At 41.0% G+C, this 23716-nt stretch overlaps 2 protein-coding genes across 4 annotated transcripts in view; one reads left to right on the forward strand and one right to left on the reverse strand.

Moving 5' to 3' along the window:
- LOC309439564 (L-threonine ammonia-lyase-like) overlaps positions 1–10278 on the forward strand; it is a 31711-nt gene extending 21433 nt beyond the window's left edge. For all 3 annotated transcript variants that reach the window (XM_082052279.1, XM_082052280.1, XM_082052278.1), the window contains one exon: positions 8411–10278. In XM_082052279.1, the coding sequence (XP_081908405.1) occupies positions 8411–8509 (99 nt within the window). In that variant the 3' untranslated portion in view covers positions 8510–10278. The remainder of the gene's footprint in view (positions 1–8410) is intronic.
- A 5193-nt stretch (positions 10279–15471) lies between these two features.
- TMEM254 (transmembrane protein 254) lies at positions 15472–22851 on the reverse strand. The gene is made up of 4 exons (XM_082052802.1): positions 22429–22851; positions 20632–20735; positions 19340–19399; positions 15472–17034 (listed from the first exon to the last, which is right to left on the reverse strand). The coding sequence occupies exons 1-4, from the start codon at positions 22534–22536 to the stop codon at positions 16914–16916; spliced, it is 393 nt and encodes a 130-aa protein (XP_081908928.1). The 5' UTR covers positions 22537–22851; the 3' UTR covers positions 15472–16913.
- Between the last annotated feature and the right edge of the window lie 865 nt (positions 22852–23716).

Genomic DNA, 23716 nt, shown 5'->3' on the forward strand with positions numbered 1-23716 from the left:
AATCAACCACTTCCCTGCGTGGCCTGTTCCAATGCCTGACAACCCTTTCTGTGATGATTTTTTTTTTTCTAATATCCAATCTGAACCTTCCTTGGTGCAACTGGAGGCCATTTTCTCTCATCCTATCACTTGCTACTTGGGAGAAGAGACCAACACCCTCCATGCTACAACCATGATAAGACAGTGATAAGGTCTCCCCTCAGCCTCCTTTTCTCCAGGCTGGACAGCCACAGTTCTCTCAGCCTCTCCTCATCAGACTTGGGCTCCAGAACCCTCACCAGCTTTGTTGCCTCCTCTTCACTCTCTCTAGCACCTCAATGTCTTTCTTATAATGAGGGGCCCAAAACTGAACACAGGATTCGAGGTGGAGCCTCACCAGTGCCAAGTACAGGGAGGCGGTATCTTCTCTGTTCCTGCTGGCCACACTACATTCTTGGTGCATGCCAGGATGCTATTGGCTTTTTTGGCCACCCAGGCACACTACTGGTTCATGTTCAGCCAGCCGTTGATCAACACCCCCAGGTCCTTTTATGCTGAGCAGCTTTCCAACCACTCCTCTCCAGGCCTCCCCAGTTCATTCTGTTTCCCTGTATCTCTGTATGACTGTGTTGAGGAAGTCCAAAAGAACGTGCACAGTGATTTGGGGAGCAGCATGACAGATAATTTCTTCTGTGTTAAACAGCATCTTGCCTTACCAAACACTTGTCAGGCATACAAATTATCCAGGACCTGTTTTACCTGCTATTGTCACACTGTGGGTGAAATACTCCAGCTATTGCAACCCTTCTTTACATGTGTGGTGGTGTGCTGGGGGTGGTGAGCAAGCTGCAGCATCCATCCAGAACTTGAAGAGCCAGCTGTGTAGGCTGGCTGTAATTATCTGAGATCAATTTGTATTAAAGCAATGTGGAGAACACCCTTACTCTTAAGGAATCCTCGTGTTTAACTAGGGCCTCAGTTTTGTACCTCATCCACACAGAGCACAGAGCAAAATCATCATTCATTTGTTGAGTATTTGACACAGTAACAGTGAGGAGGTGTTATCAGTTAGTGGCATCTCTTAAAATGATCATTTGCCTCATGGCATCTCTCTTATTTCAACTGGTTTGGCAAAGGTGTGGTTCCACTGATTCATGCTACTGCTGTCCGAGTCAACCCGACTTAGCTTGTGAAATCACAGGTGGAAGTTAAATTAGGGTTCTTTGCTAAACAGGCTCATGACTGGAATTCAGTAATGTCATTGAGTAACCACGTTCTTCCATTTTGCCATTTAAATCTAATTTCCCACCTGGATGTAAAAACCTGCTCAGTATTTTCACTTGCGGATATAAAGAACAGGTTAGATTAAAGATGACTATAGCAAAGGACCACAATGAAGTTCAAAAATGTCTTTCAGAACATGATATTATTGGTTTTCTCAAGTGTCTACGACTAAAACTACTTTATTCCACAGTGTGCTGTAACTATAGGCCAGTTTACTGGTTTGGGTAGCTTGAAAATAATGTGACACTGCATGGGGTAGACAAATCCCTCTGATTCAGTGACTAATTTAGCTATGAGAAATCTTTTTATTAATGCTTGATTTTACAAACCCTGTAACTCTAAAGTTTTCAATTTGATTTTTATGAAATAAGTATTATATATTTTAAAAAAAAAATCAGTTCTCTTGGTTTTTGATTGAGAATGTTAGAACAAGTTTCCAGTGCTCTTGCAGCCTCTCACAATGAGGCAATTTTATTAGAATCTGTAGTAAATAGAGTCCCTGAACGATAAAGTGCCATGAACAATTGTCTGCCCTTTAAACACAGGGTATTTTCACAAACTGTCCACTTTAAGAGTGACAGTATTACACTACGAGAGGGTTGAAGGTACGAATTTGCATCCCTGAATAATTTAATTGGATGTTTGATTTGCGTGATGGCTTTTAATTAGTCTGGGAGAGGCTATCAGATAATTAGATGTGAAGTATCAAGTAATGATCCAGATTTATAGAGCTTGGGGACTTTGGAGGCAGCTCTATCTGGAGACACCTACTGAATCATGAAGCTTTTCTCTGAAAACTAAAACAGAGGGTGGTCAAAAAGGGTAGAATATTGATTTTATCTTTAAGCATCAAAATGAATTTTCTCTAAACAGATATAGAAAAATGTACATATTTTCATAGTAAAGCTAATACATGTGGGGGAGGTTTTGCTTTTTCTTTTTTTGATTGTAAGAGCCAAAGCCCTGTGTCAGCAAAGAATTTTGAACATTTGCTACTAAAGCAGCCCTGCAAAGAACTTTGTATCAATTTAATCAGTGTAAATCACAGCACATTACATTAAGCATGCATTTAAATCTGGATCAAGAATCAAAAATATCATGTGTTGAACTGGTGGTAACAATAAGAAAGGCATTACAGCTATACCCACTCCAACCTAACTTCAATACGTACTTTTGACTGTGGATATAGATGACGTGTTTGACATAACAGAGCAGTAACTGTAGTGGCTCATTTGAAACACTAAATCAGTCCTGTCAAGATTGTCATCTCTGCATTTAATCATCCTTTTAGATTTACCCTTTCATTTCCAAAAGTGAAAAACTTGGCTTCTAGTCACTGCTTATCAGGAAGATAGACTAATTTTTTTCCCCTCTAGTGAAATGTCTTGCTGGGTTAGTGTTTATTCATCTGGTACACACTTGGAATGCTCTATGGGAAGATCCTTGCTGATAGTCTGATTGCATGGAGTAGTAAGGACTTAGTAAAATGAAGCTTTATGTTCAAACTACACTTTTGGAAAAATAACTTTTGGAACATGTTACTGGCAAAAATAAGAGATGTTTTTAATTAAAAAAAAAGGCTACATCAGATTAATCTGATTCTTAATGAAGTGCCCGGTGCAGCGGGATTGGCTGGTTACATTCTTTGGGAGAATACAGGAGTTTATTTTGGATACTGCCTGCTCCTACCTTCAGTTTAGATTCTCTTTCCTGGTGGCTCATACTGGATTCCTGTCTTGCAGACGATTACACCCTAATTCACTCTTACCTGAGCAGTTAGGAAATGGCTTCCAAAGCCCCAGTATTGAAATAGGTAACTCTTAACAAATCATACAAATAACAAGTCTGGTAGGCTTCACATTTTACAGCTGTTGAAGCAGGTTAGATGACCAGGAATATCCAGACAGAAAAAAAAAATATCAGAACTAAGGAAAAAATTATCTAGTGTCACCAGCTAACTGGATATAGTGACCTAAAGGATTACACAGGTCATGGGAGGATGCTACAACTTGCTTCTGTGAACTTTCCCTTTCTTACTCAGTAATATTCCTCAGATTCACTGTGAGACAATTTATCATGTAAATTGTTTCCATCTGTAAACCTCTTTACAACCATTTACATCCCTTTAATTTCATATTGTTATTGACTCGGAGAGAAGTCAATGAGCAAAACCAATAAGCAACTTAACAAGGTAAGAGCAATCTTTGCTATGAAGTCATGCAAGGTTCTGCTCTATAACAGCAGCTTCCCTGCTTCATGCTTGTTGTGTTTTTGGACTTAGGCAATGCAGCTGAAAAAAAATATATCAAGTTTCTAGAAAACTCTTCTCCTCATCACTGAAAGTGCAGCATAAGCAGACTGGCAGGTACAGGAGGGTCCTGGAACCGAGCAGCAAAGGCCTGCAAGGTCTTGAGGTGCTCCAGCAGCTTTGCAGAGAAGCAGCTGCGGTGACAGTTTTCCCTCTGGCCTCAGTCCTGTTTGAAGTTATGGAGCCATCTGGCCAGTTCCTTTCAAACCTTTTGGGAGCTTAACTCTGCTGTGGTGGTTTTAAATAACTTGGAAGAGACTAGTTGTAGAAAGAACATCCATCACATTACTTCTGCCTCTGACTCTGCAACAAAATAATAATTCATAAATCAAATGTTGCTTTTTCTTTACAACAACATTACACATTGTCCCAGTGGTGCTGGGTTTCATGGCTCACTCTCTGTGGTGTGATACCTGTTTTTCTATACAGTTTTTTCACCTCAGGCCAGAACTAATTAAATTATTTTAGTCTGCTCTGTCAATTTGAATAAATGCCTTTGGGCTAATTTGCATTTTGTAAAAGGCTTGGAGGAAAGTATTTTGGATTAGAGTCCCCAGTTGCCAACATATTCCATATTATTGTCCTATAAAGAGAATATAGAGGAGCACGCAGACTTACAGGTACAAGAAGGATACTGTCATTCCTAAAGCATGTCCTGCATGACCTGGGCACTATTTCCATGCTCCAGTTCCCCATCTGCAAAATGGAGAAGTTTGGAGTGGGAAGTTTGACAATACACTTCTTCTGAGGCTCTCCAAAATCATTTGGTCATTTTCTTTAATGGCATTCCACAGCAGACTGACCTAGTACAGAACAGCCTGCCCCAGTTGTAGAAGTAAGAACTTAACTCCAGGGAAGCTAAGAGTAGACCTGTTGGGTTATTATCTGACTTAGGTAACACAACGGTAACTTGTTCGTGCTCATGGTCACTGACCTGAATGCGAGAGTATGCCAAAAGATAAGGGCTTAGGTTGCACAACCAAGATACAGCGCTGGCAGGTGTTGTGTTCTTTCTCAATATTGCATTGCACTGACCTTGGGGACTATCTGACAGCTGATGCCCAAACCATAAACTGAAGTGCTGTTGCCAAACAATCTGTAATGTACAGTAACCTACGCTGGGTGTTTACTGAACCACTCAGAAAATTGCCCAGTTGATGACTTCTCTTAATAGAAATGAAAAGACTTGCTTTATTTACAGAAGTGAAACCAGGTACAGGAATAAAGTTTTCATTTCTAACTCCAGTGATTTTTTTTATGCAAACGAACCGATACTGTTGCAGAGAGTGGTGTATCATGAATATTAATTTATGTGAGTCCTCCAAGACCAACAGCTTAGAAGAAGATGAATATGGTTTCTAGGATTAAAGAAGTGCGACACAAAGATTCAATGGATGAGTCAGGGACATAAGGAGTTGCACTAGCTGGTTACATCTATCTTTACATGGAGCATGGAAAATCATAAAATACTAAAATCTTTTGAGCAATGCTACTCAGATTTCCTCTGCTCTCCAGCATTGGTTCAGCTTGTCCACTCAATATCTTTATTTGCACACACAACCTGCGGATATCGGGCATCAGAGAATTGAGAGGCGCACCAAATTAATTTTTAATATCTAGGAAAAAAATGATCTGAAAGACTAAGTGCTCACATGTGAGACGCAGTTAAAAGGGAGCAGAGATACCCACCCACTTGCCCACATTATTCAGCACAGAACTTTGCAAATTTCCTCCTTTTGTGAAGCTATAAACTTTTCTCTCTTTGAAATGGAATTAATTCCTATGAATATTTTAATTTATGCATCTGGATTTTTGGGTTACACAGAGTAATAACTTGTGATCCCTTTATCTTTTTTTTTTCAGCTTTTGCCTTCTTTCCTCAGTTATTTCTAGTTATTAAAGCTCTCAAGACACCAATACTCAGTGAAGACTGTTCTGTCTTCCATTACTTGTAGGTCTGCTATTAAAAAACAATCCCAAGAGACTAACAAAACCCTTAGGCTGGAACCAATGTTTAGATTACCCACCACAGAGAGCAGAACTCTAAATGCAGTAAAAGGTCCACCAGGCTGGTTGTTTTAACAGCCTTACAGGACCAGATAATTTTAAAATTGTCATTATTTTTTAATCTAGCAAGGATATAATATGCAGGAGAGAAATACATAAAATGTACTCTTTTTTGTTGTTGTTTGTAGGTTTTTTTGATACACAGAATGGTTTATTGTGCAAACATGGTTCTGCAGTCAATGAGAGCTCTGCTGGATCAAAAAGCCTATGTTTGGTACTAAGGGCTTATGGGTTTGGAACAAATTTAAAGTTTTTTCTAGTTGTCATGGGTTATCTTGTCCAGAGTAAAAGAAACATCAGGCAATAAGTTTTGTCATTTATTCTTAAATAAAACAATTTGGAGCACTTACTATTAGTTCATCAGTAAGTATGCAGCCTCCTGCAGCTAGTAGTACTGAGGTGACTCTTTCTCCTAGATAAATATAATCCTCATGTACCTCCCCATGAATATGAGTGTTGTCCTGTTGGACATCCATGTACATCACACTTCCCAGGTGAAGCAAATAAGAGAGAGGAGTTTTTTGAAGGTAAAACTGCAATGTAAATTGGCTTAATCTGAGCAAGAAAGCAAATTCTTGCCTTCCTTGCTATTTAGATCTGTAGCTGCTCTGAAGAGCAGGCTGATTCTCTGTTTGATCCTGCTGTGAGCAAACGTTCTCTATTTGATAAGCGTAGAAAATCAGGTAAACTTCTGGAGTTGTTTATTATTGCTGCTAGTGCTGTTATTACTTTTATAATACACTACAGCATATTAATGGCCATATCATGTGTTAAATGCTGTGCATGCACAGAACAAAAAGATAGTGTTTTCCCCAAACTATTTACAAGCTCTCTGGCTACAATCTATCCAAGTCTGTATGGCTTCAATCATCAGAAGAAAGAAAAGATCAGAGGAGTATACTTAGCTCCACAAACCAAAATGCTTTCCCGTGCTTGCTCCCAGGGCAGAGCAGCTGCCAGGCATTCAAAGCTGAGCCTGGCAAGTCCAGACTGGTTCCAAGTCCAGCAACTCATTTGCTCAGGACAAAACAGACGTGATTGCTTTGAAAGGGGAAAAAGGCTGGTTTGTTCTTTTTTTTTTAACTACAGACTCCATGAGAGATGAGTGTGTGCTCTTGAGGATATGGCTGCAAAGCTTTAGGGATTTTATATTAACCAGGGAATGGATAACGAGTATTTGGTACTTGGATACCTAGATATCGTTCAGATGCTTTCCCCAATCTGTGTGTTCTCTCCTCTTCCCTCATTATGAATTGTCTTCTGTGACTGTCCTTCTCTTGAGACTAAATCCCACTTTTTCAGAGGAGAAAGAAATTATCATCTAATTTGTGTTCCAAAGAACCAAACAAGAACAGAACTATATTCAGGATAAGAGGTGAAGAATTACTGAAACAGATCAGAAGTGTGGATTATTTTGAGATGGATATTTAAGAAGCTATAACCAGTTCTCTAATTAAGTGAGCTCATGGCTGTTTAGAATAACCCAGAGTTAGTCTCTTATCCTCTCATTCAGCAGTTTTGCTCAAGCTTTATTGTTGTTTTAAGCTCATGCCCAGAAACATGAATTCACAAAGTTCTTATTTAGAAATGTTCTCAGAAACATATATGAGTAGAGATAATTTTTTTTTGTCTGTTGCTTTCTGTAAAGGATGTAGCTCTGACAGGAACATTACACTGGGCAAACATCTCTAGTAGTCCACCTTAAGGTTACCATGGCCAGGTTTTTCTCTGTTCTCTGTAGATTTGCCTGCTATAATAAACTCTCTGTTGTTGCACCATGACTCATCTTGGATCCTTTCCTCACTAGATTTCCGTGTTTCTGTGAGGTCTTTTTTCCATGTGGCACTTTGAGCATCAGTGATAATTCCAGCTGGGTCAGTGGTGACAGAAATTACTCGTCTAAAATTGTGAAGTGTAACTTTCCTTCTGCACCTTCACGTTGGTGCCTCACCTTTGGTAGTGTCCAGATTTTAAAATGGTGCAGTAGACATGTATGTAGGAAAGGGATTAAAGAAGTTAAAAAAAAAAAAAAAAAAGACATTTAAGTTATTGTCTTCAATGGCTGCATGGCACAATTGCCAATATACTTCTGGAGGCAAGTGAAGAATAAAAAGAAAAGTATCAAGATTAGGTTTGCCTGGGTTTAGTTTAATTTAGCAGCAGAACAACCATAACAGAAAACTGGAAGTGATGCAATGAGCAAACAAAAAAGTGAGAATAAAACAAGAAGGTATGTGAGTAGATGAAACCAGCCAGAGCACTGCAGAAATGATGAAGAACTGGAGGATAATTCTGTGAGAGGGAGGGAAGGAGGAGAATATAAAAAGCTTGATGAACAGAGGCACTGAAACAAACACTGCCCGGAAATATGGAAATGTGGTAAGGTAAGAGTCAGAGATGGGTGAAGTGCATCAGTGCCACGTACACACCTGAGGGAATGGAAAAGAGCAGCTGCTAATGGATGACTTCAGAGAGGCTGGCAGCAGACAAGTATCTTGCCCAGGAGCCAGCAGGGATCAGCCTATCTTCTTTAAACTTTGAAGGCAATAAAGTAGGGCTGTTGGGAGGATTTGAGAGCAAGCAGAAGGGCTGGAGGAGCCCCAGATGTCTGCAATGTCAGTTTTCCCTGCATAGATAGGGAGCATGCAGCCCAGAGTTTTTACATTGAACTGATCGTTTTGCTTTTATGAGCGTATTTTAGGATTGAGTTGGAAATGGCTCTGTCTGAGATTGCTGCCATGCCATCAGGAATGTTCATAATTCTTTTCCCAGGTCACCTGCACTGTGGAGACCAGAGACAAGATCCACGCAGCCCAGCTGAGGAGCGCGCTGCTGGAACGGTACCCCACAGCTGCCTGGACTGAGCGGTGATGGGCGCTGCACCAAGGCAGGGGCCGAGGTCCTCTGACAAGTATTTTACAGAGCTCTAACCTTGACGCATTCAGAACAAATATTGTCCTTCAAAGCTGAACTGTTAGTGAATAGTTTCAGGATATTTATTTCCTGCTCAAAATGTAGGGAATGTCCTCAGGAACCATTAAACTCAAAACTTAACTTAGCTAAGGGAAACTTCATAGTCTCTGCCGGTGTTGGTATTCAGTATTTCATTATCAGCTGGCTGCTTTGATTTCGGCTAGCATGTAGAATCCAATGGCATTCAATAAATAAACAGGGAGAAGGCATTTTTCTTCACATCTGAATATAGACCTCTCAAAGGCCTTCTGGTTCTGATGCCCCTAATTAAAGCAAGGCAGCTCCTTCTGCTGGATTTTGCCATACTACTGGCATAGTGATTTTCCATTTCGAAGCCAGAAGCGCTCCATTTGCTGAATCTGCTTTGGGAGATACATACATATGTGCGGCTGTGGGTTTGAACACACTTCTGTTCTGATCTTTGTTATCACGTGAGGAAAAATTACGCTAAAAAAATGCAATTTGAACAAAACAAAACAAAACACCCTTGAAAGATAAAAGCCAATATTGTTTTACTTTTTCTTTTTTTTCTCTCTCCGAAGGCAAGATAATCCTATTTATAAAGTGAAGTTCCAAAAGACGTTGCCATAATAAAAAAAAAAGTATTCTGAGTATAGGCAGACCTCATATGCAGAATAAAAATGTAGTTGTTCCCTCTGCTTTTGGGAACTCAGTATGAAAAGTAGCACATAAAGCTGCTGTGTTTCTTTGTAAAAAAGGGGTCTCTCCACCCATGCAAATTTTGGAATTAGTATTCCACTGATCATCTTAGTCTGCCTAAAACAGACTCTATCCATCTCACCTGACAGATTAAGTACACTGTTAAGAGTGAAATATATTTAAAGATCAGATGCTGGCAGAAGAGGCAGCCTAAGTCTGAGGCACATGGCTAATGCAATTAGCAAAGAACACATTGACCTAAATACCATTTTTATCACTAGAGGCAGAGACCAACTAATAAGGTAACATAATGGGATGGCAAGAAATGGAAGAGAAATTCTGGCCCACTTCTGAGTGTGTGTCCAACAGTTGCCTTTCTACTTGGGCAACTTTATTTTCTAATCAGTGGGAACCACATTTAGCAAGTCTTCACAAAACTGGGGCAAGAGAGGTAGCAGATAGAACAACCAAAAGTCAGTGCACTCAGAATCATTGTATGATTTTGAAAATGTGTTCTGGGGAAAGAGGAAAACAAAAGTGATGTCTAGACTTTACTTAAAATGTCAAACATGTTATATGCAGTTTGGTTTTACTTTTATTAGATATAAATTGTAAATCACTTTTCAATGGTAAACTCTTTACATGTGAGTATAATGATACCAGAGTTGACTTCCATTCTATATTGCTTTTATGCCAGTCCATTGGCTCTAAAGGTAAGATGAAATACTTCCAAGGGAAAAAAAAAGAACAAAAATGAATGTATGCAATTGGAAATAATACTAACCTTTTGCATTATGAAATATAATAGGACTATGGCATTTCAAGGATCTAATAATGTATTTTTAAATCTTTCATTTAAAGAAGTATTTTTATATAGCGTTCTTATGTACCTTGAAAAAAAAACTTTGATTATTATGTAAAAATTTCACAAATTCTTAAATGAACAAAATGTAAATCCAAGTATTGTATTTATTTGAAAATAATTAAAATTATGCTATACAACCTCAGCAATTAAAGATCTATCATTCTTTCATATAGTAATGGCAGCAGCTTTGCATTAAAAATCCAGAGGGTTTTTTTTCCCCATTTTCCTGTCATTTACATCAACAGGAAATCCGCGTTGTTCATGCAGGGCAAGCTCTGTGCTGCGGGGGAGGCGAGCGCGGCAGGGCAGGATGGGAGCTGTGCCCTGCGCAGGGGTGGGAGCTGCCACGCGGTTCTGTGCCACACACGGGGCCAGGGCCAGACGCTGCCTGGCTGGTCCCCGGCTGTGCGCCTGGGCTGTGCCTGGGGCCCGGCTGCAGGTGTAGCCTGGGCTGGGCTCGCATGGGCCAATGAAATTTGTGGTATCTGGTCAATCATATCTCAGAGATGCTCGTCACAAATAACGTGAACTTTGGTAAACCAGTCTTTCAGTTTCAGGGTGCAGCAGACTCCACCAGCTATAGGTGTTCTTGTCTCCAGTGGAATAGGGCACTTTGACCAGGTAATTCTGCTAGATCTAAGCTACTCAGCTTTGGGAGCAGTCCTACAAATACAAGGTTTGTCACAACTTCTTCCAAGGACTGGGCCAAAAAAAGATGTGTCTTTCATACAAATAAAAGCTCTTCCCATGTTGATTCCTTAATTTCTTCAGCCAGGTCCTTTTAGCTCTGGATTAACATCTAAAGCTCTGCCATTGTATGTCTACAGAGCATCAGGAAAAGTTCATCTCCCCTTGCAGGTGGCACATCCTCACAAGTAGCACCGCACCTTTCCATCCAGACTACTATTTTTGGAAGATATAGAAATGTGTGTTCCTCCTTCCTATCCCCAAAATGCAGTAAGGGCATTCGATATGCTATATCAAACTTTTGCTAGATCCAGAGCTAAGCATGTGGTTTAGTGATCAGAAAAGGAAACTGTAAGACCCTTGGTTTGCACTGTAGCTCCTGCCAGTCATTTATTTGATGGTCTTGGTTCTTCTGATGCGTTTTTTGCTGTTGACCTGTAAGCAGCCTGCAACGTGCAGGATATTGAAGTTTGCAGAGTTTCTTTCTATCACAAACCTTCACTTTCACGTGCTCCCAACTTTTTGCTACATCCCAGTGGAGGCAGAATCGTGCTGAATGTTGTGGCCTCCTGGGCATTATTCAAATGCACTTCTTTAGTTTTTTATAAAAAATAAAGCTGCAGCAAAAATTGGTGGCTGTGGTTGGAAAACATTCCAATAAAGTATGAACGTTTTGAAGTAAATCGATAGAGATCATGGACAAAGCAGGTTCCCTAAGATCATGCAGCTTATCCCTTTGATGAAAGGAAGAGTCCTTAAGGGGCAGAGCCAGATCAGCTGCACCTGAGAGCATCCACAGGAAGGGTGTGAGGGGCTTCCCCTGCCCATAGGAGGGATGGGTGTGTTGGTGAGGGGCCTCAGCTCTGCTGTTGGTGCTGTCTGAAAGCTCTTCTAGATGCAGGTACCCTTCTTTGCCTTTTTTTCAATAATGAACTTTTTAATCTTTTGTGCTTCTGAAATTTGTGGAGAAGTGTGTCGTTTGTGTGGGGGTTTTCTTTTGATAACAAGTCTAGAAAGTCTTTAGAAGGAGATTTTAACTGGTGTGATTTCTAAACTCAGTACATTGATCTCCCTGCCTATTCCCACAAGGGAGACCTAAGAGGTTTTTCTGTGAGAGAAGAGTCTCCAAGGGTGGTGGTAAATGATACAATGGTGTTCCTTACACCTCCCTCTCCTCCTCCTCCCGGTCATGTACATGCTGTAGTTGTGCTTGGAGTTGCAGGGGCATTATAAGAGCTGTGTGTTATAAGAGCTGTGTTATAAGAGCGTGGTACAGCACGCAGGTTGGGCCGTATTACCGCCTCTCCTCTGAAGAGTGATAGTAAAGGAAAACTTGAGGGATTTTTTTGTTTCTTTTTTCCTTTCAACAAACCATGACAATTTCTTGAGCTGCTCATGCAGGCGTTGCATACAGCACATATTGCTGGCAAGATAAACTGAATGTATAGGCTGTTGGCCATATGAGTCCTCAAATGAATGGAGTCACAAAAAAATGAACAAACCAAAGCAATCACCTCCACTAGAAATATATTTTCATTTTGTGTGTGGAGATCACGTGCTGGGAGGCAGGGCAATAAAAATGTACAAGCTTGTATTTAACAAGCAAAAAAGCAAAAGCTTTTTTAAACTGCGTAGCCTTGTAAATACTGATACTGATAGCATCATTAATGTGGATTCATATTAAAAAATGTGAATTGATGTTCCTTCCTCCTCATTCAGGTATGAGCTATAAATACAGAAGGAACATAAAATTCAGGTTAAATCATGGAAACATTACCACGTGTTACTTTTTTTCCTTTGTGATGGTCATTTGCTTAGAAGCCTTAAAATCAGTGAGCTAACAGTTGCTTTCCATAACCACGTTCCTCTAAAATCTGCTGTATTTCTGCTGAGGGTCTGTAATTTCTGCCTCCCTACCCCTCCTGCCCCAGTTGCTGATTATGCCAGAATGCCCACAAGCAGCAGACTGCAGGACTTCAAAGATTTTGCCTATAGTAGTCCAGCTTACTGCAGACTCTATGACAATGGTACAAGAGGCCATTTTCCCAGTTTTAACTGTGCCCTGTTGTCATTCAGGAGACCAGCTGCCCAGCCCCAGGGTGAATTATATGTCCTTAGTTAACCAACACTGGGGTATTTCCAAAGGCTGGCCCAGCTGCCTCCTGTGGTGTTCCGAAGAATGTAGGTCAGCAAAGAGAGGCAAAGCAAGACAACATATCGTGATTCTGAGGGAGGTTTTTGCACTGCTCCCTTGCAAAAATGAGCTGCAGCCCTTAAGGCTTTAGACATAGTTCTTGGAAGCAGATGGGAGAAATCTCATTGCCTCTGTTGAGGCTCAGCCAAGCTTCTGAGCTGATGCTGCACTTCCTGACCCAGCTTCTCATCCAGACAGCTTGATTTGAGCCATGATTTGACAAATGTGCTCATCTGGATTACTCACCTTACTTCAAAAAGTACATTACACTAATTTCTGTATATTATGATTTAAAGGTGAAAATGGATCGGCGTAGTGTGTGTTTTCTCCTACAACAAAGTTACCAAGCAATCACAGCATAAAAGTGCTGTTTTAAGTGATGTGGTTGTTTGTGCCTTGTATAAATTGATTTATTTTGATCACCAATGCAGTTCAAATAATGCCTTGTTTGTGTATACACCTAGAAAAAACAAGCACTGTTGTTTTTCATTTTATTGATATCTGCTTTACATTATTAGCATAAAGCATACCTAGTTTTGCACTTAGGCTTTCATAGCAAGTTTGGTTTGGTTTTTTGTGGTTTTTGTTTCTTATGTTTTCAATTTGAAATAGATGGGTAAATGGTATTTATTTCTCTCCAGTACTGTCAACAGCCTGCTTGGCAGAAATATCACTCCTGAAAAATGTTTTTTAATGTCAGCTTTTCTTGGTGATTTATCTTCTTATTTAGTGGAGTTCTTTAATAGTAAAAGTCTTTCTGTAAGTTTCATTTGGTTTTCCTTTTGGTGGGAAGTAATATTTTGAAACACTTTTTTACAGTGAAGTACTGAAATTTGCAAGTGTTTTCTTTTGGCAGGCTGGGTGGGTTGGGTGTTGATGGTTTGACACTCAGCCCAGCCTATGGGCTGTTGTAAGAACATAAGGGTACGCTCCTGTTGATTTCTTCTTCTGTTGTGGAAAGGGTATTCTGATTGCAGTGGAAAGAATTGCTCTACATAATTAATTCCTTGTTATTGCTGTACAGAGAGCCTGGGGAAATGCTTGTGCCTGGTGTAACCAGCGCTGTTTGCAAGGAGCCTGTTCCTAGCCATGAATGTGTGTGTTTTTATGGACTCGGTGAGATGCTGACACGGATTCAGGCTTCTACTGGCTTTTTTTTAAACAATTTTGTCAAGTGTTATGGTATGTTTATCTTGCTGTAATGTTAGGGACACTATAAATAAATATTCAGAAATTATATTTTGATATTATTTTCAATCTTGTCATTCTGCAGGTTTCTTTCTTTTCCTCAAGGCTATTTTACATTAAAAGCAGGTCAGCATTGTTTACCCCATGCTTCTCAGATTTTGAGTTGCAGATCTCATGGGCTTCAAAATGTTACAAAACAGGCACCTGTGCTGCTCACAGCCCTGGGACAGAGGCTGAGAGTAAATACATTTTTTCTTTCTTTAAGTGGAAAAAGTGAACTGCTGCTAAGCAAGAGTAGGAAAATGTTTGAAGGTAGATTAATACAATGCAGTTGCATTTCTATGAAGTTTCATAAGCAATGCCCAACAGCCTCCGAACAGAAAGCTACTGAGAGCTGTCAAGCTTAAAACAAACAAATATAAAAAAACCTAAACAAACATAAACCAAACAAATGCCAGAGGCTTAAAAAAAAATCTGCTGAGGCCAATGTCTGGCTAAAACTTGTTCTAACTTTGAAGTATTTTTTAACTGAGGCAGTTGTAAGTTGACTACATTTTATTTCTTTGCTCCCTTGGGCTGTACCAAGGAAGCTTTTACCATTGCTTCTGTAAAAGGAAGGCCTTTATGTGGAGTCTAACAGTTAGCAATGAACATCTCAGAGCTGTGATTTATCTGTAGCCACTCCAAAGCCTCGTGGAAGGGCTGTGGAGCTGTGCTGGTGAGCATGACAAATATTTGTTGTGCAAACTGGCACTGAGAGGGGAAGGTAGCATAGTACTGACCTTAATTACAGCTTCACTAATGGAAAGTGAATAGTGGGAAACAAGAATAGAAAAAAAAAAAAGTCTATTAAGAAGAAAAAGATTTAGAAAAGGTAGTAAAAGACTTTTAAGTAACTTTGGTATAAGTTACATCTTTTCCTCTGTACAGGAACACTATAAAGAAAATGTGGAACCAGAGTTATTCCTTTTATCGCTTCCTAAGTTAATGCTTGTTAAATATTCAATTAGAATTCCTCTTGAAACACTAAGTATTATACTTATATGTGGTTTAGTGCCATGGAGACTTTTTTTTTTTTGTAGAGACAAGTCACATCAATGCCTTGCCCTGTTAGAAGTACCAAACTTCTGTGGGACTTATTCTGGAACGCACATAGCCAGCTGATCCTATATGTTCCAAGTGTGAATACTGACATTGGTGTAAAGATGATGCCTATGTATTTTATATAGGCTAGTATTTCCAGCATAAATTAAAAAGAAAAACAACTTATTTTTTTTAAAGTCTTTATTCCAGGGTCACAGACTAAGATAAAAGGTAACACAGTAAAACATAGTTCAGGCTCTTGACATTCCAGTTGAATTTCTAGCCACTAAACATGACCTTCTACTTCTCTACAAAATGTTATCAGTTTGCCATTTAAAAAACAAAACAAACCACCATTTCTAAACCTTCAGTTCCCCACGCTTTTAGTACCCACTTAAAAGCAAAAACTTGATGTACTTGTGCTTGAATAAGACTTCTCCGTCAGAAGTGATACAGTCTGTAGGTACTGCACAAGGCATAAGTTTGTTACTGCCTCAGGGAGCTTTTTGTCAAAGAACAATCTTTTCTTGTGCCTTCTTCCAGAACAGCAGCACCACAGGTAGCGTGGTAAAACTTCACCCCACGCCATAGTTAGTATTTTAAATAGCTATTACTTATAAAAGTACTAAAATAAGACAGGCTGAATTGTTGTTCAAATATTCAAAAGTAAAAGACAATATGATAAAAGGCTCACTATGCATATGGGAAGTGCTTTGAGGGATGCTTAAAATGGTCTCTCAACCACAGATTTCAGAACACCAGCATGTGGGAAACGCTGGTGTACCTTTTCTTACCACACCCAATTTCATTCACAAATATAAAATTTTCAGCTAGGGTTTGGAATGCTAATTGATTTTTTTTTTCTTGGATAATAAATTACTTTTTGAAAAAGCTGCCCTCAAAGCTACAGGATTACTACTTTATGCTATGCTAAACCAAAGATTAACATTTGATTCATAAGATGAGGTTATGCTGCATGAAATTTAAGGCACGTGTATTAACCCAAGCTGAAGTGCTTTATGTATCCAAGCTCAACACTGCGCCTCAACCTGAACCTAGACTCGGTCTTTTTAATGTGCCCGCAGCAATACACTGGTCTGTCCTTTGTGGAAGAAGTTCACAAAACAAAGTACAAAGACCAGGCTCTAACAACAACAACAAAGCCAGTAAAAGGTTCTGTAAAGAAAATATAGGTAAATTTAACTCCTATCACAAAACAGGTGCAAGTTGCCTTGTGCTTGTAACTTAACTCCCCCTGTTGTAGAAGGAAACTCTTCCAACTCTATCAACTGCTACTGCCGGCTGCCAAGGACTTGTCACTGACAAACACGGTACACAGTCTAGGTCAAAAACTGCAGAGGAACAACTTTCGGCTTGTTGCATAATAAATGGGATTAAACTCTGACAGTACCAAGACCGAAGGGTTGAATTCCTACTGAACTATCCACAGGGCCCTGTGAATTATAATTGTCTTGTTTAGTAAGAGGAGAATCACTTGGGTAGAAGGGCACTGTATCATGTGGTAGGAATGTAATTAGCTAGTTACAGCACCTAGACATGTAAATAAGGATACTTTCTGAAAAATGAGGATGAAGAATGTGAGAAGTGACTTCTTTCACTGTCTTCTAGTACTGCTTCTTGGCTGAAGGTTTGTAACACACCAGGAGACCAAAGGAAGCATACCCAAACAAAAGTGTCTGAATGAACCATTGAAACTGAGCCACCGGGTCAGTGATTCCTTTAGATCTGTAACATTAACAAAAGCATAATGTGTCAAAAAGCTTATGGTATTACAGACTACACTGCGATACTTACAAAGTAAGCATAGATATCTCTACCCACCCTTGATACATCAGCCTTGATTAGAACATTTGAACTTAGCACCATTAATTTCAAGCTACTGAGACTTATTTCCTGTATTAACTAAACATACCAGTTCCTGTGATTTCAGTGGATTTTAAGCCATCCACAGAACATAGGTTCTTTTGGAGATTTCATGCATACAATTTCCTCAATGATATATACATTGCAATCTCAGTCTGTGCTATTTGAAATTACTTGTCCTGGAAGTTTATATACAAAGAACCAAGAAACTAGAGTAGCTTAATAGTAATCTTAGAACACAAGCCTGTATAGAACTTCTTGTTGAGCGTAGTCACAGAGGGCAGATCATATGCTAGCAGGGCAAAGAGGCTTGACAATTACTGCACCATGCAGGATGGAGAAGCACTGTTACCTGAATTTGTGGCTAGAAAAATACAGGTACATGGACTGAAGACACCTAACTTGATTTATGAAGCAGAGATCTTCCTAGTCAGTTACTTTTATCTAGGCATATGTGAATTTTAATATAGGTTACAAAAAAATGTCACTTTTTCCTCTACTTCATTGATGTTGAGATATACTACCAAATTTTCAGAGAAAAAGAATGAGTATAAAAATGATAGCAAAACCTATGGATTTCACATTTCCAGTAAACAATTCTGTCAAGCAGAACCGAACTCCAACTCACTAGTATACACGGGAGCTCCCTCTACTGACCTTTGCTAGAACAATTCAGCTTTTAATTGTTCCATAGCTTCTAAACATACAAAATGATTGTGTAGCAAGTGTTGATCAACACAGTATTTCTTAATGTTGACTCTTAAACTGTCTTACCAGCTGTGAAAACATTTTATTTCTAATCCCAGCTGCAGTGTTTCCAGTGAGTGTAGAAACTGGAAAACTAGGCATTAAGAAATGTGCCTTCTCATGCAAAGCAAGCTTCCTTGAATAGACCACATGCAGAAATACAGGCCAGTGACAGTACCACTACTGATGAACAAATTTGTATCTGCTTCCTTGCTAGTTCTTCCTCATGCCTCCTTTGTGATGTTCATAAGTAGACATCACCAGTAAAAAGTACATAGTGTTTGGTGCTCATAGTAAAGTATAACTGTTTAGTAATCTACAGAAGTATGCCTCAAGAGACAGTGATAAGCAATCTGTGCTCTCTCTTTCTTATGGGCTTTAACATTACTCTGTAAAACTTATCTTAATTACAATACGCTCATTTGGTACATTCACTGGTAATCAAGTTCCCTTGTACTTAAAAATCCCCTTAAGCCTATATACCTATCTATCTGCAGAATCAGAGTTAAAACTTTAAAGCTACATCATTTAAAACTGGAGCCTGGTAAAAAAAGATGACTAACTCCCATTCTGAAGGCAGAAAATGTTCATCCATATTCTGTTCTTGAGAACCACCTCAAATAGCTTTCCTTGGAACAAAATCCCTTTGCCTCCAAGAGATGTTACTTGAGAAGCCTGTGACAGACAGCTGTGAACTGAACTAAATGAAGTGGAAAACCAGCTTTTTTACAATAGCAAACATACCAGTCACCTTCTGTGTAAAGCACGAAAACCATTATCTACATTCTTCTGAATTATTGCAAACAAAATTCAAATTAACAGAAGGACTACATGTTTGGACAGCATACCTTTCCTAATAATATGTTATCCTACCATAAAACTTTGTTGGCCTTACTTTTATAGTCCTGACTAGTCAAAGTATTTTATCCCACAAACCTGCAGATACAAAGATCTTAAATAGTTCCAAATGGAAGTGTCCAATTGTATTCACACAATATAGATGCAATTATTTAAGCAGGTAGTTAGCAATCTCAAAATTCTGATGAGGTAACAACTTCAGGTGTTATAACTTCAGCAGATTATCAGGCTATTTCTACACTGTCTATTGCTCCCGCCAACTCCTGAGGCTCGGTGTTCCGCAGTGAGTTCAGAGGCGGACAGACAGCTCTGGCAAACCTGCTGCTGCCAGTTCTGCCAGCTGCCAGCCCTCCTGCCACCCCGCACACCCGTAACCACTAGCAGAATGTGCACTGACCTCTTGTGGAGGACAGAAAACTACCATTGCAGCAAGAATCTTATCAGTATCCTCTGAACTAATATTGCTGCTGCCAACCACCAAAATCAGTCCGTAGCTTATGTCACTTGTATCAGAAATCTTTTTCAGAGATCTTTGCTGGGGTGAGGGGAGGGAACAACTTACTGGCATAACTTAACACTGTAGAGGGCTTCTACTACGTGAATCAACCAGGATATCCAGAACCTAAGAAAAAGAAAATATGTTTTATTGTGCTGAAAATTAGGGAGAAGACTGTTGTATCCAAGACGCATTATGCAGACAATGTAAAACTGGAAGCACAGAAGTGACGCCTCACTTCAACCTAGAAAGTGAGGTGTGTTTCTTATATTAAAAAACAACACAGTCTTAAAAGAAACTAAAGTGAGAAGGAAGAACTATAACTCGTGCAATATGCCTGGACCTGCCATTTCAAGTATCTATTGCATGTTTCCAAAACTTTCAGCACTTACATTAAGACAAAAAGCCGAAGGCTTAGTGAAAGCAGTACAAGTTAATCTTAGTTAAGCATGCAAAATCTATCCTTTTACTTACACAAGTATTTTTAGTAGTCCTAATGAGTTACTGAAGCTTTTATAGATTTAGTTCTATGAAAACAACTGTGTATATAGATTCAGAACATATAACATGACTCCATCAGTCAAACTTGGTCTACAAATTTTCATACTGATGCTTTTTTTTAAAAAAAAACAAAAACGTTAAACAGGACATTCAGTTAGGATCAATTCAATACCTTGCTACAGCAAAGGATGCTCTGAGCAAAGATGAAGGCTTATCTTCTACACAGTGCATGGTAAAATAAACAATAAAGCCTTGCTGTCTGCCAATCTTTACAAGAAGTCAGCAAGTGAGAGACCTGGCTACAGAGAAGTGTTTTCCACCTCTTTTGTTAATTAAAATAACAAAACCTCAATTTTGTAACCCAGTCAAACTTTGCACTATGTAGTTTCTTTGGCAGGTTATTTCTCATGTAGACAGGATCAGGGTAAGTTACTAGCAGGGTAGAAAATGTTCTTTAATTGAAGCTGGAAAAAGAAGACTCCTAAAGAAAGAATTAGACTACTTGAGTAACAATTTGCCAGAAGACCCACTTATAGGAAGTTTTACAAATAAAAGTTTACATATGGTCTAGAAACTGTCTCCAGAAGTAGTATGTTACTTTTTTCCTTTCTCGCTGTAACAACACAAATGACAAATTCTAAGTTGAATTTTTAAATTTTTATACTGGTCTTAGCCTGTCTAGTCTTCTACATACTCATTACCCTATGCCCTTAGTTGTAATGAGCTTGAAAGGAGAGCTCTTTAAATGTAATTAACAAGTGGGTTACAGAAAGCTTGTTAACACAGACTAAGCAGAAGAGTCACAGAGAGGCAATAGGAGAGATGCAAAATTAACGATAGAGTCAAATATAACTTACCCGTAGCATACCCACTTGTGATGGTTTTCAACTAAATAATTAAGGAAGGTACCAAATATTCCCAAATATCTATAAGGTATAGTTGAAGGCCAAAGCGTTACCCACTTGAAAAAAAAAAAAAAGAAAAAATTGTTAGCATATTTCAAGGTAGAATTATTATAAATTTAACTTTCAGATTAGCTTTCTTTTTACTCCTCCTGCCCTCCATGTTTGTCAAACATGGTTTAGGGCTCACCTCTTCATTGTATTTCAACTCTTTCATTCCATTAACCTTGTCCAAGACCCATATTCTTCAACAACAAGACCACTGGCCTTCTGAAGCACGCTTAGTTAAGAAGACTCAGACCAAGGAAACTTCTTTTCATTGACATACGAGATGCCCAAGTGATAAGTTTAAGGTTGCTATCTGTGTACTAAGAGTGCATCTGCACATTAAGTGGCATTTAAGTTGTAAGCTCATAACACATGGTAGCAGCAAAAAATACATTGTCTCTGTCCCAAAGAAGTTAATCTGAGGCACCTGACCTGCAGAATTCAAACAATGGCTAGACTGAGAAGCAGGAATTAACTATCTATACCTAAGGGATCGACATTCTTTTTTTATTAAAAATAAAATAACAGATTTTCTTCTATTTTGAACGGGGCATAGAAGATAATTGAGCACGAAGCCCCAGACCAGATGCACACAGTGTAGGGTATGTTTCCTGTCGCTGTCTGCAGTGGTCATCGCTGTCTACCTGTATTGTAGCAAGCTGTGGAGGAGAAGCAGGGAGTCAGGGAGCTGCGTGCTTTAGAGTCCGTCGGGCATGTAAGGTAAACACAAAGCTGCGCCAAAGTTCAGACTGGCTTATCTTTCCTCTGGTATCAATGCTGCAGTTTCTAAGTATATGTAAATTTGGCTATGCCAAGGATGTGGCAACATGGTGGATTTAAATAAGGAATTTGCTTCACTCTGGCTCTTGAAGTAATCCAGAAGCTCCTTTGTGAGCTGTTTGGCCTGCCTTGATTGTCACTTTTTCAGTTGGTGGTTCGTATGTGTAGAAAATCCATGCAAATGGAATAAAAACACATGGAAGTCAATGGATGAGATTCATAAACTTGTCAGATATATCAAAACTGTCACTAATCTCCTCAGTCCAGTAATCTGACCTATTTTAGCTGAAGTCATTATTAATTAAGACAACATGGTGACTGAACTAGTCTGTTTTCCAACAACACTAACCCATTACTGTAGTCTGTAAGTAAAGCCATCACTCGTAAATGCACTTTGTTTACTGATACAGCCCATAGCTGTCCTGGGGTGAGTCTTATTGATGCACAGCGTGTTTTCAGTTCTGTGAATGTTGAAGACACTTTCACAGGCTGCCTGCAATTCAAACCAGTGCGAGCCACAGCACTTGGGTTGCTGTGCTCGTACCCGGGGATGCTGTTTGTCCTCGGTGCCACCGCCTGCTTCGCTTTGCAATCCAATTCAAGTATTTTATCTTTTTCCCTGAACATCCTTCACGGATTCGTACAGCTACCCCACAAGCTGACCCGGCCAAAGCGGCGTTTTCAGGTTCCCTTTTCTTCCCGGTTCGTGTCACACAGTGGCGCTTCAATGGGCACCGACCGAGGAAGTCGGTTCCGCAAACCCCGCAGCGCACCTGCGTGTCCCGCCGGGACCACCGCGGCGATTCGGCGACCCCCACGGGAGGGCCCGATCCGGCCCGGGAGCTCTGCAGCCCCCGCTCGGAGGTGACGGGGACCTGCTGCAGGGCCTGTCTCCCCGCCCCGCACCCCCCCGCCGCTCCTTACGCCGAGGACGACCATGCCGAAGATGATGGCGATCATCCAGAGGAGCCGGGAGCGCTGGAAGTGGCAGCTGCCATCGCGGACCCGCTCCGTGCCCATCGCCGCCGTCATCCCGCCGGGGCCGCCGCCAACCGCCGATCTGCTCGCCGGGCGCCGCCGCCGCTAAGGCCGCCGCGCGGGGGGCGGGGCCGCGGCGGGGCCGCCCCGTCGGTGACAGAGCGGCGGTGCTACTGGAGCGACCGGTGGCGTCACCTGCAGCGAGCGGGTGACGCTGCGACCGATGCCGCGGGAGCGGGCGAGCCCTGCCCGCCCGCGGGGGCGCCCCCGGGGCCGCGGCCATTAGCAGGGGCGGCATTGCCCCGTCACTTCCTTCCGGGCCGGCCGCCCGCCCGCGGCCGCCGCTCCCCGCCGCGGCATGCGGCCGGAGGTGGGGGGGCAGGTGCGCTGTCAGGAAGCCGGGCGGGCCCGGGGGCGGCCCTGCCCCTGCAGCCGGGGAGGGAGACCCGCAGGTTGCGAAACTCGACGCAAAATGTGGAGTGGGCTTTTCAGCTCGACTGTTTACGAATTAACGACAACGATCAGTGTTACGGATGGAGGAAAAGCAGAAAATGTAGGAAATCGGGCGATGACAGCGAATGTAGTTGGATATGCACCGTGCGCTCCGTGACTCCATCGTTCCCCGGGGCGCTCCCGATCCCCGCGCCTCTCCCGGCTGGTCCCCAGCCCGGCGGCGAGCGGCGCCGCGGCGCAGCCGAGAGCGCTCTCTTGTGGCACGGCTGGTGAACAGCCACAAAGGGAGCGACGGGGAGGTGACAGGCGGTGCCACCGGGCCCCGGGATGGCGCAGAGGGCAGTCTCGCGTGCAGACGAGCACAGTTCCACAGCGCAGCACACCTGCGGGTTACAGATTAGCCGTGGTTCTGCTTGCTGGGCCAAAATAAACGGGCAATGACATTTCTGTCACTGAGCAGTTCAGTTTTTGGGAGGACAAGGAATCCAAAGGGCTGAGGAGCCCTGGGAAGATTTCCTGGGTTCCAGAAGCTGAACTGGGAAAGCCCAAGCTCGAACACACCATGCCTTTAGATGACCTGCAACTTCAGGCAAAACTAAAAGAGGAGCTTGAAGGGTTTAAGTTATTTTCTCTTGCATTTGTGAGATTTAACTAGTTATAAAGCACGTTAAGATCCATGCTTAATATCAAATAAATTATTTGAACTGCTCCTGGTAAAAAAAATACAAATGCATAATACAATCCTATATTATACATATATAGGAGACACTAGTAGAATAAC

This window comes from Streptopelia decaocto, assembly GCF_964273445.1.
Source record: "Streptopelia decaocto genome assembly, chromosome: 5".
NCBI classification, from domain to species: Eukaryota; Metazoa; Chordata; class Aves; order Columbiformes; family Columbidae; genus Streptopelia; species Streptopelia decaocto.

Coding starts and splice junctions, on each gene's coding strand:
- TMEM254 (XM_082052802.1), bottom strand. CDS start 22,536: ATGACGGCGGCGATGGGCACGGAGCGGGTCCGCGATGGCAGCTGCCAC. Junction 19,400..20,631: donor CACAAGTGGGTATGCTACGG/GTAAGTTATATT, acceptor TCTTTTTCTTAG/GTTCTGGATATCCTGGTTGA. Junction 17,035..19,339: donor TACAGTGTTAAGTTATGCCA/GTAAGTTGTTCC, acceptor TTAATGTTACAG/ATCTAAAGGAATCACTGACC.